The sequence below is a fragment of the Mirounga leonina genome, unplaced genomic scaffold (genome assembly GCF_011800145.1).
Source record: "Mirounga leonina isolate KUSES-001 unplaced genomic scaffold, KU_Mleo_1.0 Mir_376, whole genome shotgun sequence".
Lineage (NCBI taxonomy): Eukaryota > Metazoa > Chordata > Mammalia > Carnivora > Phocidae > Mirounga > Mirounga leonina.
Window position 1 is genome coordinate 7,503,410 of NW_023270718.1, and position 15,844 is coordinate 7,519,253.

The window sequence follows — 15,844 nt, forward strand, 5'->3', positions numbered from 1 at the left end:
CATTGTTGCACAACAGCTCCTTTAGAACACAAAGGAGAGATTTCCAACTTTCAGATCTTAAGCCAAGTATTACTGATACAATAACAAGGGATTGAAATTAGAATTCAAGATGTGGGCAATACCATTTAATGTCACTCAATATTTAGAATTATCACTCATCTACAGTAAATGATGATGGTACCTTAAGGAAGGGGTAGCTAAAACTGAAGATGAAGCATCATGAAGAGTTTTATCTCAACACCTACAAATCCCTACTTCTTTCTCTTACTGCAGGGATCTGAATTCTACTCATGCAAAAAAGAATCTTCCAAGAGACATTCTTCAAGGAAGGAACAAAACCCTGAGTGTGGATTTGGAACCATGCCCCATGAAGTTAATGAGGCTAAAACTGTCACCAGTAAGACCCCCACTGACCCTCCCTCTTATTTAAGGAATGCTACTCTTATCTTTAGGACAAGACAAAAGCTCTGGCCAACATAGAGCAGTTTGAGCTTCCTGGATAGATTCACACCTAAGAGGTGGACCGTGAAGTGTCAGACACTTACCTGTAGTTCATTATAATAAAATTTCCACCCGAGAAGGAGCCCTGGTTTGATTAATACAACATGGGATACATGTTTAGGCTTGTTTCCTAAGTACACATGTGTTTGTGTGCCTACCTTATGCCCAACACTACGTATGATGATAAAACTCCCCTTTCAGATATTCATCCTAACCCTAAATAAAAGGAACCCATTCACCCTTGCTTGGGGAGTCACAGCTTTGGAAGTTATTCCCTTGATCTCCTTATATGCTGCAAATACAGTTTCCACTGAGTGAGACCTCCATATTGTGTAGCTTCTACCTGTAACTCACCATGGAGTGAACTCATGTTAGTTCAGTTACAGGACCTTATCCTCACCCAAGAAGAGGAGGTGTCCGTAGTTCTCTAACATCACATCCCTGTACAGTTCCCTCTGAGTGTGGTTCAGGCATCCTCGCTCCTCTTGAGAGAATTCGATGGCCACATCCCTGAATGTCAGCAGTCCCTGCAATAAATACCACAGTGACCAAGTGGCCATTGACAGAGTTCATAATTTTACCCAAGGTGAAAAGAAGGAGTTAGGACAAATGGTTCTGGCTGAGGTGAGTGTCCTGCTTTATCCAGTAAGATAATTTTTAACACAGTAATATACTTCTATTTATTCTCTAAATTTTAGGTAACAAGGTGGCATATGATCCACAGAACCACTATAAATCCTCCGTATTTCTCCAAGATAAGTTGAAACTGAAGGTTTCAATAGAGGCATACACATGTTTGAGTACTGTATTTATATCATAGAGTATAAGTTGTGTATATTTCTTTTTTTTTTTTTTAAGATTTTATTTATTTATTCATGAGAGACAGAGAGAGAGAGAGGCAGAGGGAGAAGCAGGCTCCCAAGGAGCAGGGAGCCCGATGCGGGGCTCGACCCCAGGACCCTGAGATCATGACCTGAGCCGAAGGCAGACGCACAACGACTGAGCCACCCAGGCGCCCCTCTTCTTGTTGTTTCTTTTGGGATGAATTCCTCTGTCTTGGCATTTTGTCTAGGTCTGTCTGTTGTGTGTGAGGAAAGCCTGTGCCTGGTCCTATTTCCACTAAAGTCGAAGCTTTGCAGCACTCCATGATCAGTAGACCTGGTGCTTGCGGGGTTTGTGCTGGTGTTCTAGGGGAGGGGGGCTGTTGCTGCTCTGGGGGCCTATCACACTGGCCCTATTTAAAAAAGGCACCTGCAGAGGGCACTGCACCGTGTGCACTGTGCCCCTTGTTGAAGTCTGTCCCTGCTGATGGGAGGGATGAAAAATGGCATTGGCCCACTCTCTTCCCCAGGAGGGGAGTTTGCACCTGCCACTGTTTAGGAAGCCCACATAAAGGAGCAAATAATCTCCCCTCTGTGTCCAAGGCTTCCGTCAGATCCCTGCCTTCACCCCATCTCTGTCCATGCTGTCTGTCTGCAGGGCAGCATGGAGCGGTACTCCTGTGTTTTATCTGAGGCACTCAGCTGGGTTTCAGAAGGAGAGGTTGACATAGTCTTTGAGACTTTAAGTCTAAAAAACTCCCCTACCCTCGGACACTCTAATAATCAACTTCCCTTCTTCCTCTTTGTATATGATAGGGAAAGGAATGCCCTTGGAGCTCTCCCCCAGAAACATGGGGACCATTTCCCCATAGGGTATGATAGCCATCAACAGGACCCTGTGGCTTGGCAATGTCCCCCTGGCTTCAGAGCCATTCCTGCCACTGCCCCTGAGTTAAGACCACTGAAAAAATAGTCATGGGGTCCCCTTTAACAATGTTGTGCTCTTGAACTCCAGGAAATAGACGCTCGGATCATGTGACACGTGTAAAAAAGGGCCAAATCCTAACTGGACCTGCACACCATCTGGTGATCTGAAGGCCAAGATTTCCCAGAATTGAAACAGATAACATCTGGGGACACAGCTTCCCCAAGATTTCCAGACCAGGCTGGATACCTTTTCTCACTGTTGCTTCTTTTATCTCTCTTTTTTTTTTTTTGGAAAGAAAATGCCTTTTATCTGCACTTCCCGATCTCTTGCAAAATCTTGAAACCTCTTTTGGTTATGACCTTTACAGAAACAGTCACATTATAATCCCGTCCACATTTCTGAAGGTTTAGAAGTTGCAGACTTCGGGACGCCTGGGTGGCTCAGTTGGTTAAGCAACTGCCTTCAGCTCAGGTCATGATCCTGGAGTCCCGGGATCCAGTCCCGCATCGGGCTCCCTGCTCGGCGGGGAGTCTGCTTCTCCCTCTGCCCTCTTCCCTCTCGTGCTCTCTGTCTCCCATTCTCTCTGAGATAAATAAATTAAAAAAAAAAAATCTTTAAAAAAAAGAAGTTGCAGACTTCACACAGTTTTTCTTTCCCAAACTATTACCAACCCTGGGTTTTGATCCAAATGCATGGTTTCTGAATTTAATACTTTTTAGAGTATTATGGATAACACACATGGTTCTCAACGGTTATTCTGAGATCACATTTTTTAATATCTTTGAAATTTTGCTCTTCCTGCAAAAATTTCATTAACTATCGCTTCATGTTACACATGCATGCTATGTTCCAAAATATGCTACGTTACTTCATTCGGTGCCCTCCCATAGTTATTACACAAGTTTGCCTCCTAGTCAATTTAAGAGGTGAATTCCAGGAGGCATATTGGTTTTGCCTTCACAGAGAGAAACGTTTCTTCCCTTAGTCCAGATAAGCGACAGTGAGTATTTTCAGTTAGCTACTTTCAGACTTAGGGTCTTGGTTTAGAACCAAGTTCTCATGTTACTTTTCATTTGTACTTGCTGTCTATCAATCTTTTGCAGGAAGGATGTGTCCAATAAGGTGATGCTGGCTCAAAACTCACAATCTTGGATGCCTGGGTGGCTCAGATGGTTAAGCGTCTGCCTTCGGCTCAGGTCATGATCCTGGAGTCCCGGGATTGAGTCCCGCATTGGGGAGCCTGCTTCTCCCTCTGACCCTCCTGACCCTGCCCCCTCTCGTGTGCTCTCTCTCTCAGTCTCTCTCTCTCAAATAAATAAATAAAATCTTTTTTTAAAAAAATAAGAGGGCGCCTGGGTGGCTCAGTTGGTTAAGCGACTGCCTTCGGCTCAGGTCATGATCCTGGAGTCCCGGGATCGAGTCTCGCGTCGGGCTCCCTGCTCAGCAGGGAGTCTGCTTCTCCCTCTGACACTCCCCTCTCTCATGCTCTATCTCATTCTCTCTCTCAAATAAATAAAATCTTAAAAAAAAAAAAAATTTCATGGAGGAGCATTTCAGACCTCAGAGAATTTGTTATTTTTTTTTATTAAAGATTTTATTTATTTATTCATGAGAGACAGAGAGAGAGGCAGAGGGAGAAGCAGGCTCCCAAGGAGCAGGGAGCCCGATGCGGGACTCGATCCCAGGACCCTGGGATCATGACCTGAGCCGAAGGCAGACACTTAACCATCTGAGCCACCCAGGCACCCGAGAATTTGTTATTAAGAGATATTCCAACTCTGACACAGAATGCCAAGGCTATAATTCATCATTTAGAAGCAACAACCACAACAGACATTTCTGAATAAAGAAAGACCATGATTGCTTTAAAATTTGCTGAGTACCACTGCTATATAAAACATTTGAGTATTAATCATACCACAATTCAGATACATTTTGAGAAAATTATTTTAAGTAGTGCTTCCCAAATCATATTTGAAGGTGTCGTCTCTTGCTCGACCTTTGCAATTCACCTGCGTCATCTGCTTTACTCATTCCCACCTACCTGGATGTAAGGCTCCTTTCTCTTCACATCCTAGGGTTCCTTCTTGACTGCAAAGAGGTGAACAGGTCTGGCTTAGATTTTTTTAATTTTTATTTTATTATTTTTTTAAAGATTTTATTTATTTATTTGACAGAGAGAGCACAAGCAGGGGGAGTGGGAGAGGGAGAAGCAGGATTCTGCTAAACAGGGAGCACAGTGTGGGGCTCGATCCCAGGACCCTGGGATCATGACCTGAGCTGAAGGCAGATGCTTAACCGACTGAGCCACCCTGGTGCCCCAAAACTCATTTATTTTAAAAATAGGAATATGAATTTTGTTGAATTCTTTACATTTCAATCTAGTATTGTCCTCAGTAGAGAAGAGAGTACATTGTGGAATTCTAGAAAAATGGTTTCCCCAAATACTGTTACTGAGGAGTTCGAATGGAATGATTTCATGGCAATTATAGGCTCTACTAGACTATGAAGAATGGCAACAACAATCCTTTTAATTTATTTTTTCTTTAAAGATTTTATTTATTCGACAGAGAGAGAGAGAGAGAGAGAGCACACAAGCAGGGGGAGTGGGAGAGGGAGAAGCAGGCTCTCAGGACCCTGGGACCATGACCTGAGCCTAAGGCAGACGCTTAATGACTGAGCCACCCAGGCGCCCCAACAACAATCCCTTTTAAACATTTACTAGTCACTAGATAGCATCATAACAATTTGTACAAGTTAATTCAAACAAACAACAAAAAAGAAAACACCAAGATAATTTGTTTCTCTTTTATGAGAGTATTTTGACACACATAAATGGAAGAAAGTAAGTTTTAACTAGGGTTATCTGACCAAGAGTTTATATAACACAGTGGTCTACATACAGAGACAACATTAAAGCAAAGTTTTGTAGGGACCAAGGGTACACTGCCCCAAGATAGGATACCTTGGCATGAACATTCTTTGGGAATAAAGGCAATTGATACCCTGGAGGCCCAAGAGAAACATACTCCCCTCTGTAACTATGTAGAGGAATCTAAATTGGGGGGTCTTTCAAAGAATATGGGATATTACCAGAGACAAATTTTATCTGGGTGACAGGGCAAGTATCTAATTAACAAAGATCTGCTCTTTTTTTTTTTAAGTGTTTGTTTGTTTATTTATAGTGCGCACAAGCAGGGGGGAAGGGCAGGAGAGGGAGAGAGAAAATCTCAAGCAGACTCCTGCTGAGTGTGGAGCTGGACACGGGGCTCTATCTTACCACCTGAGATCATGACCTGAACCAAAATCAAGGGTCAGACACTTCAATGACTGAGACACCCAGGCATCCCTGCTCTTCTTATTTCCCTGGAAGTGCATTTCTCCACTTGAAAGTCCCAGACTCACCTCCATACTTCAGGATGTCATAAATACCTCATTTTGCCTGAATGTCTTTGGGATTTCCATGTCTTTGAGGGTTCCTTATACTTAGGAAATTTAATATGATCTGTTAATTGTCTCATTGCAACTGGATTCTTAGTCCATCTAGAAGGGCGTTGAAGGGGATGGAAATTAATGCTCCTGATAGGATCAACACAAAAATGAAGCCAGCATTGATCTTGTCAGTTCAGATGAAAGAATTCAAACTACTGGTCATATGGCTCCAGGCACAGCCGTACCAGCCAAGGAATATGTTGCCTACGCTCAAGACATAGGAATGGAAACCCACTAGCTTATAAGTATTTAATCAGCACTACTCTACAGATATAACTACCAGATGCAACTAATAAAACCTCTAACATAAAGAAGAAAGGTATTTTTTCTCATTTGAAGTCTTTTGAGATGGGATACAATTCAGGCAATGAAGGGCAATGGAAGGCTGAATCCTACCTGTAAATGTTTCTTTGTAAAATAACATTTTTCTTTCTTTTAAAACATTTTTATTTAAATTCAATTAATTAACATATAATGTATTATTGGTTTCAGAGGTACAGGCCTATGATTCATCAGTCTTATATAATATCCAGTGCTCATTACATCACATGCCCTCCTTGAATCATACCCCATCCCCCTCCCCTCCAGCAATCCTGTTTAACATAACATTTTCAAATCTGCTTAAATCTAGAGAGATTTTTATGACACAATTTGATTTTCACATCAATAAAATATTAGATATATAACAATACAAATGAAGGAACAAGAATTTAATCTATAATGAAACAATATGACACGTACAAAGCACATATAGTGAAAACACGTCACAATAAGTCGGAGACATCATTTTGCTCAGTCACTAAAGAAACCCCTCGACACTTCTAATTTCACACCATCAAATCTATTATTCTTGCTGATTTAAGAACACAAAACAAATACGGATCCCGGGGCTTACTTTCAGAGATACCAGCATAGATAACTTACTACAGTGATCCAATTTGGAAGTCAGTAGGGGCCAGTAAATCACAGCGGGAAAGAGTGAATGAGGTCCTTTTTCCTTAGTGCCGTCAGGCTAGGATTGTTATGTTTCTTAGATTTTCTCAAAAGGACTTCACATTTTCTCAAATACTCGGGAGAAACATATTTCCCTTCTGAGTCCTACACTAGCACGGATGTGCTTTGGGCTTGAATACAGAAGAACACTGAAGTTTAAAATTTCCTTTAAAAGTTTATCCAAACTGGCCTGAAAAGTATAACTGCCCAACCTGCACAATATTTGTTGTTAAAAATGGATTCAAGGCAAGTTCCTAGGAAATGCAGACATACTATATATACAAGTTGTTAGTTTAATATATCCCATTATATAGAACACCAGAAGTAAAGCATTTATAAAGCAAGGAGCTTTTTAGGACTGTAATATTTGTGACCCCTTTACATTTATTCTGATACATCACAAATGTCACCGGCCCAAGACTTGGCCCATTTGGTCTCAACCTACAAATATATATGTAATCAAAAATTCATGTCAAAAACAGTTATTATATTTTAACTTTTTTTTTTCTTAAAGTTCTTTTTATTTATTTGAGAGAGAAAGAGAGAGAGCACAAGCTGGGGAGAGAAGCAGAGGGAGAGGGAGAAGCAAACTCCCCACTGAGCAGGGAGCCCGACATGGGGCTCACTCCCAGGACCCTGGGATCACAACCTGAGCCAAAGGCAGACGCCCAACTGACCAAGCCACCCAGGCACCCCAATTGTTCTATTTTAAATGAACAAAATAAAATTTAGAGTTAAACTGTTATGAAAAACAAAAAAGTTTAGTTTAAAAGGACTGTGCATATCAAAAATTTAGCTTTAAAAAGATTATGAAGGAGGGGTGCCTGGGTGGCTCAGTCGTTAAGTGTCTGCCTTTGGCTCAGGTCATGATCCCAGGGTCCTGGGATCGAGCCCCGCATCGGGCTCCCTGCTCAGCTGGAAGCCTGTTTCTCCCTCTCCCACTCCCCCTGCTTGGGCTCCCTCTCTCGCTGTGTCTTTCTCTGTCAAATAAGTGAATAAAATCCTAAAAAAAAAAAAGACTATGAAGGAAAAAGTGAAATGAGTCTTGACTACAGCACTTTCATTTTGCAATGAGAGAAACAAGGCATCTGGCTGGGAAGACCTCTCTTGGTAGAGGATCAACAATAACAAATTTCTTATTACTTGGTTGGAGTTTCATGATAAACTCATTTCAGTGAGGACTAGTCCTCTGTTGGTTATAATAGGTTACAGAATCTGAGAATTTTGTGGTTCTGGTTGTGTGCTTGTGTAGTTGAAGTTGTTTTTTGGCCAGCAATGGGAATCAGTGTGTCTGATCTAGCTCTCCACTTGCAGCCCATTAGGCTGCATGTTACAAAATAGGCTGGTGTTCAGTTATGACTTCAATAAAAGGAAGATGACTTTCTTTCTAATACTGCATGGGCACCATATACTTTTGAGTCAGGAGAAGCAGACTGCAGGTCTATGGCACAGATGCATCTCCTTCTTAGAATTTTAAAATTCTTCATAATGAGGCCAATTTAAATGCTTGTGTCATTTTGTAGATGAGTTTCTGAATGAATCCAAAGACAAAGAAAATTAGCTTCTCTCAGTATGGCAAGGTCAACTTTAGCACCCGGCAGCCATCCCACAGGGATTCCCATTCACAGTACAAATGCTTTAGTTGCTCCATCAGGGGGAGCATAGAAGAATCAGCCACTTAGCATGCTGAGCACTTAAAATTTAGCCAGGCTAACTCCAGAGAAAACCAAGACACAAAATACAATCAATCATCTCCAGGGTGACACTGAGGGACCAATCACTCTAATTAGCACATTCATTCACAGCTAAATCCCCTTAGGTAGTGCTGAGCATTTCAGCCCACTAGGATGGAAAATAAACCATCACAATTGGAAAAAAGTGATGGAGAACCACCTTTCAGCAATCTGGTAGGATTCATGTTTTACACACAAGGATTAGATATTTGCAAGTATCTAAATAAAAACTACACTAATGATTAAAGTAATGCTGAAGTGGCCTAAATGAAGACCCCTTGAAATACTTAATTTGTGTACTTATGCATCCTCCTTGAGAGAGCGATCTACTAAACTATACAAATTGAGTGGAATACCTATTTTGATTGCTACTAAGAAGATTTTAAAGGAAACATTGACAAGATAGTATCCATGAAGGAAACAAAAAAGGGACCTACTGAAAGTGACAAAAATTGACCTCAAAAATGTCAACTCCTGTAAAAGTACTTCATACTGCTCCACCATATTTTTATTTTATTAAGATGCCAGGAAGGGTGCCTGATTGGCTCAGCCAGTTAAGCATCTGCCTTAAGCTCAGGTCATGACCCTGGGGTCCTGGGATGGAGCACCTTGCCTGGCTCCTTACTCCTGATCCCTCTGGTCCTCCCCCCAGCTTGTGCGCTCTCTCTCAAATAAATAAATAGGATGCCAGGAAATGAGGAACTAAAATTAAATACTCTGTCAGAGAATAAGAATTCATGTCCCTTCAAAGACCCTTCTACCCGGACTAAGAATCAAATTGACAGGAGACATTAACAGGAAACTATCAAATTAAATATGTGAAAATACAGGGAGTCCACAGAGACATGGAAATTCAAAAGACTGTCAGGTAAGACGAGGTAAAAATGTCATCTTGAACTAAGGAAAAGAGGGTCGGGACCTGGAGCTTCACAGGAAAGAAAAACCCTTCACAGGGTGGTAAGAAGAGCAACTATTTGGTAATTAGATGTTTGTCCTACCTTATAGATGGGTAACTAAGATAAACTTTGTCACTGAAAGACCCTCCCCCCCGCAATTTAGATTCTTCTATGGGTTTAAGGGGGGTGGGGATGTTCTCTGGAGTCTGCAGGTTCTCAGGTACCTTCGGCTCAAGTTATCCACAGGCCAAAATGACACATTCGGGGGGTTGGGAGGACGGAGAGGCTGTCCTGATCCCTCCATCTGATCCCTCCTCCTCAGTTCCTCCATCTGAAACTTCCTGGGGAGTTTCACATATTAAAAGTTGACCTGATCGATTATTTCATGTCAGTGATCCAACATTTTACTCCTGACAATAGGTCAGTTTAGTTAACCTCATTTCAGGAGCCAGTGATAAAGACGTACTTTTCAAAGTTAGCCCTGTGGGATGTGAGGGCGATCTGGCTGCGACATCTGTCACCCCATTGATCGCCAGGGTTGATTCGGCTGATCTGGCTGGCTAGGCGGGTGTCCCCTTCCTCCCTCACCGCTCCATGTGCGTCCCTCCCGAAGCTGCGCGCTCGGTCGAAGAGGACGACCTTCCCCGATAGAGGAGGACCGTTCTCCGGTCAAGGGTATACGAGTAGCTGCGCTCCCCTGCTGGAACCTCCAAACAAGCTCGCTCTCAAAGTTAGCCCAGTGACACAAGTAATGTGATTAAATGAGGCATTTATATGAAATCAAATGAAATATGCTTCACGATCAGATAGACTATTAAGCCAGGTTCTGACTTCTAAGGGTAGCCAGTTGAGCACACTTCTGGATGTCAGATTTGAAGTGTCTTCAGACAGAGTGAGGGCAGGTAGGGGCAACCTGACAGACCTTCCTTGTTTATAGTTTAAATGCCGTTGGTAATATTTCAGTGGCCCATAGAGTGACAGCCCTAAGACTGTCTATGCATGAGCTATTGTGACAATTCCTTTTTATCAAGTCATTCATATTTTTAAAAAAGATTTTATTTATTTATTTGACAGACAAGAGACATAGCAAGAGAGGGAACACAAGCAGGGGGAGTGGGAGAGGGAGAAGCACGCTTCCCACTGAGCAGGGAGCCCGATGCGGGGCTCGATCCCAGGACCCCGGGACCATGACCTGAGCCGAAGGCAGACGCTGAACGACTGAGCCACCCAGGTGCCCCTATCAAGTCATTCATATTACGTTTGCAGAGCTTCAGGAAAAGAGGCAATTTTAGTTCTCAAATGATTCCAAGTCAGAAAGGTGGGAGGCAAATAAAAATGTTTAGGGACTTGTAGCCAGCACCGGAGACACTAGAAGAAATCAGGATGTAGTTCAGTTGATAAAGAATAGTATTAAAATCCAGTATCTATAAAGATGTGTTATTGAAATACAGTTTTTCTCTATACTTACCTGCATTTTTACCAAAGATAACCAAATTGATAATAATTTGATTGCAAAACAAGTCTAAGTAAAAAAAAAAAAAATTGGCCTGATTATTTACATAAGTGCAGGAAGAATAGAGGTTGACCTATAGACTCTTTCAAAACAGCTTTCAGGGCTGTTTTCAGTCTGTTGGGCGTCTGAGTCTTGGTTTCGGCTCAGGTCATGATCTCAGGGTCTTGGGACCAAGACCCACCTTGGGCTCCCTCCTCAGTGGGAGTCTGCTTGTCTCCCTCTCCCTCTGTCTCTACCCTGATCCTCTCTCTCTCTTAAATGAATAAATAAATCTTAAACAAAACAAAACAGCTTTGCTGGAACTTTTCATACGCAATCTCTAGATTGAGCTTTTAATAGCTTCTCTAGGCCACAAGCCAAGCCAAATACTTGATACCAGACTTTGTCTACAATAACTACAGATTTGAGTGAATTTCTGTCTTCATGCAGTCCCCTAAATATCCTGAGGTTTCTGCAGCTGTTGGGAAGTGATCTTCCTTGCTCACCTGGTAAGCTGTGGGGAATTCTATAAGCAAAGTATCAGGCTGACATTTCCAAGGAGGCTTTATTGACTCGATATAGTTCAATCTTAGTTCCTTACAGCTGTCTCATCATATCTGAGTCTATGCAGCTCTTTCTTAGCATGAACATTCTAGTCAAAGCCTTGGTTGTATAACCAGTGTTTGACTGTGTCTTACCACAATGAGAACAGATTTTTTACTGAAATTATGCAAATACACATATTGGCATAAAAATGTAAGAATAGTTACTGAGATTTTCTGAATTCTGGAGGAATCAGGAATGGAGAAAAGATAAATCTTTCATTTTTTTTACAAAGGTATATTTTCTGCCACGGCTGCACGTCAGTTAAAAGTTTTCTTATATTTGTAAAAAACAAAACATTTTTAAAAAGGTTTTATTTAAATTCCAGTTAGTTAACATACAATGTAATATTAGTTCCACGTGTACAATAGTGATTGTACATTTTCATACAATACCCAGTTCTCAACAACAAGAGAATGCACAGCTTCATTCCCATCACTTATTTAACCCATTCTCCAATCCAGCTCCACACTGGTATCCATCAGTTTCTTCTCTATAGTTGACATTCGAGTCTCTCATGATTTGCTGGTCTTCTTTTTTCCCCTTTGCTTGTTTGTTTCGTATATTCCACATGAGTGAAATCCTATGGTATTTGTCTTTCTCTGATTTCATTCACTTAGCATAATACACTCTAGCTCCCTCCATGTCATTGCAAATAGAAAGATTGAACTCCTTTTTATGGCCATGCAAAATTTCATTATATATATCTCGTATCTTCTTTGTTCATTTCTCAGTCAATGAACACTTGGGCTAGACTGCTTGAAGTAGGAATGTTCGTGGCTACTGACTGTTGAACTCCTCCAACAAATCCATGCAACTGCCAGAGCCAGAGCTCGGGACTACACTCATCATGGCACCGACTAAAGGGAGGAAGGTCCTGCACAACAGTGCATCACCTTCCCTGAAAGGTCACCACCTACAGTGGATCTAACCTACGTTGGGGTTATATACCTAGGATACTAGCGCTTTCTGCAAACACAGCACACACCTTGCTGATCCCGTTTATTACAGTGTCCAGAAGGCTTCTTCATCTTCGACAGCCACGCTGCCATGTGACATTTTTAAGCTATGCCCACAATGTTTGCGTCATCCAACTCCCCCTACTCCATCCACTGCCACTGATCTAGGCCTGAGCAATCAGTCATCATTGTTATCCAACAGCATCTGGTCCTCATCCACACAAAGGAATTCAATTAAATCATGAACATAAGGGAGAACTTCCCTAATGCTCAGGAACCTACATTAGCCAATTCCTTATGTCCATTATATTTATTCATCAGAAGACAACACCAAGAGCTGCCTGGGCCTTTGCAGTGGCTAGAGGGGAACCACCTCTGGTTCCCTCCCCACATCAGAAAGAGTTCTTCACATTTTAATAGGTCTTATTTTTCTAAGTTTGGTGCCATCATCATGTATTACTTATATTCACATCCCACAACCCAGTGCTAAATGTCTGAATTTATACCCATTGGCCTTATATCTTTCTCATCTCAATGAAGCATTTACTGAAGATACTCTAGCCACAACACAGGCAAAGAAGAATGTCTGTGATGCCTATGTAGCTGGAAATAAAAATGAGGATAAATAGAACTGGAGATCTGGAGATAACTAGGAAATAAACAAGTAGATGTTATTTTTCTAAATCCAGGGAGTCAGTTGTGCAACCTGGGACAGGTGTCCTCCTCTACATGCAGAAGTCATGCCAATTCTTCATCCTCTGTATTTTCTATCCCTTACTTGGGGCTACAGCATCACTCCTATTGGAATAGGTTTCTCCTACTTATGGGGATCTATTATACACCAAGCACTGATATAAGTGTGTCTTTACTTCACAGAAACATCAAAACAACACCCCCACGTATGAAGTAGGGCACATAACTTTATTAGGGGCCATGGTGCAGTGCTTTAGAGTCCCAGGGCTATATCCAGATCGGGCCATTAAAACTAAAATAGGTTTAGGTAAGCTCTGTGAGAGTCTTCTCTAAGGGACACACGAGGGGAAAGTCATGGTAGTTAGGGGACATGGTTGCTCACAAGCGCGGATTGGGAATGTCATGTCAGAGGTTACATTAACTGGTGACTCTGCAGGGTATTGTCTAGGGAATGCACTAGTGAGAGAAGCTGCTGTCAATTCAAGTCCCCTGCAAAAGTACTGTCAACACAAAATGGATGCCAAGTAGCAGTATCATGGAGTACTTGAGCTAATCACTCAATAAGACCCCCATATAATCTGTAATATGTCTGTTATAATACCCCACTAGTCCCAAAGAGGAGAAAATGATACAGTAGATAAACAAGGGGGAAAGTAATCAGACATTATTTAGACCTTAAGGCCACCGAGGAAACGGATTACTAGGTATGTTATTCCACACGATTACTGAATAAGTGATAGATTTCATCAGTTGCCTACAACCTTATGTAAAATGAGATAGGTTAACATTCATGGTGGGATAACACTTCATTCACTACTCATCCATGATAACATGTTAAAAATCATTATGTTTTATTAATTAAAATATATTACGTTCACACACAGACTAAGTTATACATTTTAAATCCACTGTATAACCCTTTTTGGAAATACGGAATACAAGCATTAAAAAGCATTTGTGTGCTGATATCATGATGTGGGAGTAGTGATTTCCATTGTTTTCAGGCATGAAATCATTCTTAAAAATTTTATGTGTAATCCTATGCCATTTTAGGAAAGAGTTATCCTCTTTTGGTATCTTTGAGGATTTCTTCATTTCAAGCACATCACCTGACATCCTCTACTTCTAACTATAGCTATTATGAAGATACATCAGTATTTTACTGGACTGACACCTCTTTTTTCTCAAAGACCAGATGAGAAAATATTTTATTTATAATATCCAGGAAGTTCTTTAGTTTTAATAAATGGAGAATAATGATGTTCTGAACACTTCTTCCATCATAACTGACATTAATGTTACAACCACAAACAGCATCTCCATTTAGATTTTCTTCATATATTATATGTTATATTGTCTTTCTTCTTCCATGGACAATTAGATATGCATGAGTCCCACCTAATGAAGAAGGGCATCTCATATCTTTGATGCAACAACAATCAGCCACATACTTTCACAAACCCACTAGGAATAAATGAATTTTCTCAAGTGATTTGAGAGTACAAATACGTTAATATTTGCTAGTCACAAATCCCAGATAGGGTCAATGAACCAAAACAAAACACAAAACAAAACAAAAAACAAACCCCAAAAAACAAGAACATAATCAAAAACAAAAAAAAGGACATATCAAAATTAATGATATCTATGCAAAAATCCATCCAATTGTTCTTTTGAAGCATAATAGCATATACATTTTCTAAGTGTTTAACTTTGTATTAGTCCCTATAATGAGTATTTTGATATAATGTCTGAATAGATTGACTCATGTACTGCTTTCTACTTGATTTCTGTGATATTATTGACATTTGACGTTTACTTACATACATTTCTAAATATTTACATCTTTCAAGTAACTTACCTTTATGTACTCTCTGGTGTTTGCTACAGTGAATATTTAAAATGAAGGTCTCTCCTCATTGATTATGTTTCTAGGGTTTGAATCTAGTGTGCATTTTGGGATACTGAGTATAGACTGAATTCCAGTTAAAGGCACTGCAACTTTCTCTACATTTTACATTTATCTATGCTGTATGATTGCTATGATGTTGAGTAAGTTGTGAGTTCCAGCTAGAGACTTGTGACACCCTTTAACTTTGTGATGTTTCTCCTCAGTATAAACTCTGAGATGCTGGAAAGGGTTGAGCAGTTCTAAAAGTTTTCCCATGTTCTTTACATTTATAAGTTCTTCCCCAGTATGAATTCTGTGATGTTGAATGAAACGTGACCTCTGAGTAAAGGGCTTGCAAAATTCTTCATATTTCATAATCTTCTCCAATACACTTTCTCTGATCAGGAATTACCACTGCTTAAAAGCCTTTCCACATTCTTTACAATTTTATGGTTACTCTCCACTATGAATTCTCTAATGTGGAGTAAGGGGTGAGTAGTCCTTAAAAGTTTTCTCACACTCTTTAAAATTGTAAGGTTTGCTCCACTATGAATTCTGTGATAATGAGTAAAGGTTGAACAGTGATTAAAGGCCTTCCCACATTCTTTACTTTGGTAAGCTTTCCCTCAAGTATGAATTCTGTGATGTTGACTCAGGTGTGAGTGCTGGATAAAGGCATGGCCACATTCCTTACATATGTAAGGTTTCTGTCCAAAATGAATTCTGTGATGTCGAGTCAGGTGTGAGTGTCGGTTAAAGGCCTTGCCACATTCTTTGCATATGTAAGGTTTTTCCCCAGTATGAATTCTGTGATGTTCAGTAAGCTTTGAGTGCTGGTTAAA

At 40.7% G+C, this 15,844-nt stretch overlaps 2 protein-coding genes across 5 annotated transcripts in view; both read right to left on the reverse strand.

Annotated features, from left to right (window-relative positions):
* The window catches only part of LOC117997882 (zinc finger protein 184-like), a 64,369-nt gene extending 63,046 nt beyond the window's left edge, over positions 1 to 1,323 (reverse strand). For all 4 annotated transcript variants that reach the window (XR_004675896.1, XM_034986410.1, XM_034986409.1 and 1 more), the window contains exon 1: positions 902 to 1,323. Coding sequence is in view for 3 of the 4 variants with exons in the window: in XM_034986410.1 (XP_034842301.1) it covers positions 902 to 1,061 (160 nt within the window). In the remaining variant the exon portion in view is untranslated. The remainder of the gene's footprint in view (positions 1 to 901) is intronic.
* Positions 1,324 to 13,985: 12,662 nt separating this feature from the next.
* LOC117997987 (zinc finger protein 239-like) overlaps positions 13,986 to 15,844 on the reverse strand; it is a 2,838-nt gene continuing 979 nt past the window's right edge. The window contains exon 2 of the mRNA XM_034986511.1: positions 13,986 to 14,029. Within this exon, the coding sequence (XP_034842402.1) occupies positions 13,986 to 14,029 (44 nt within the window). The remainder of the gene's footprint in view (positions 14,030 to 15,844) is intronic.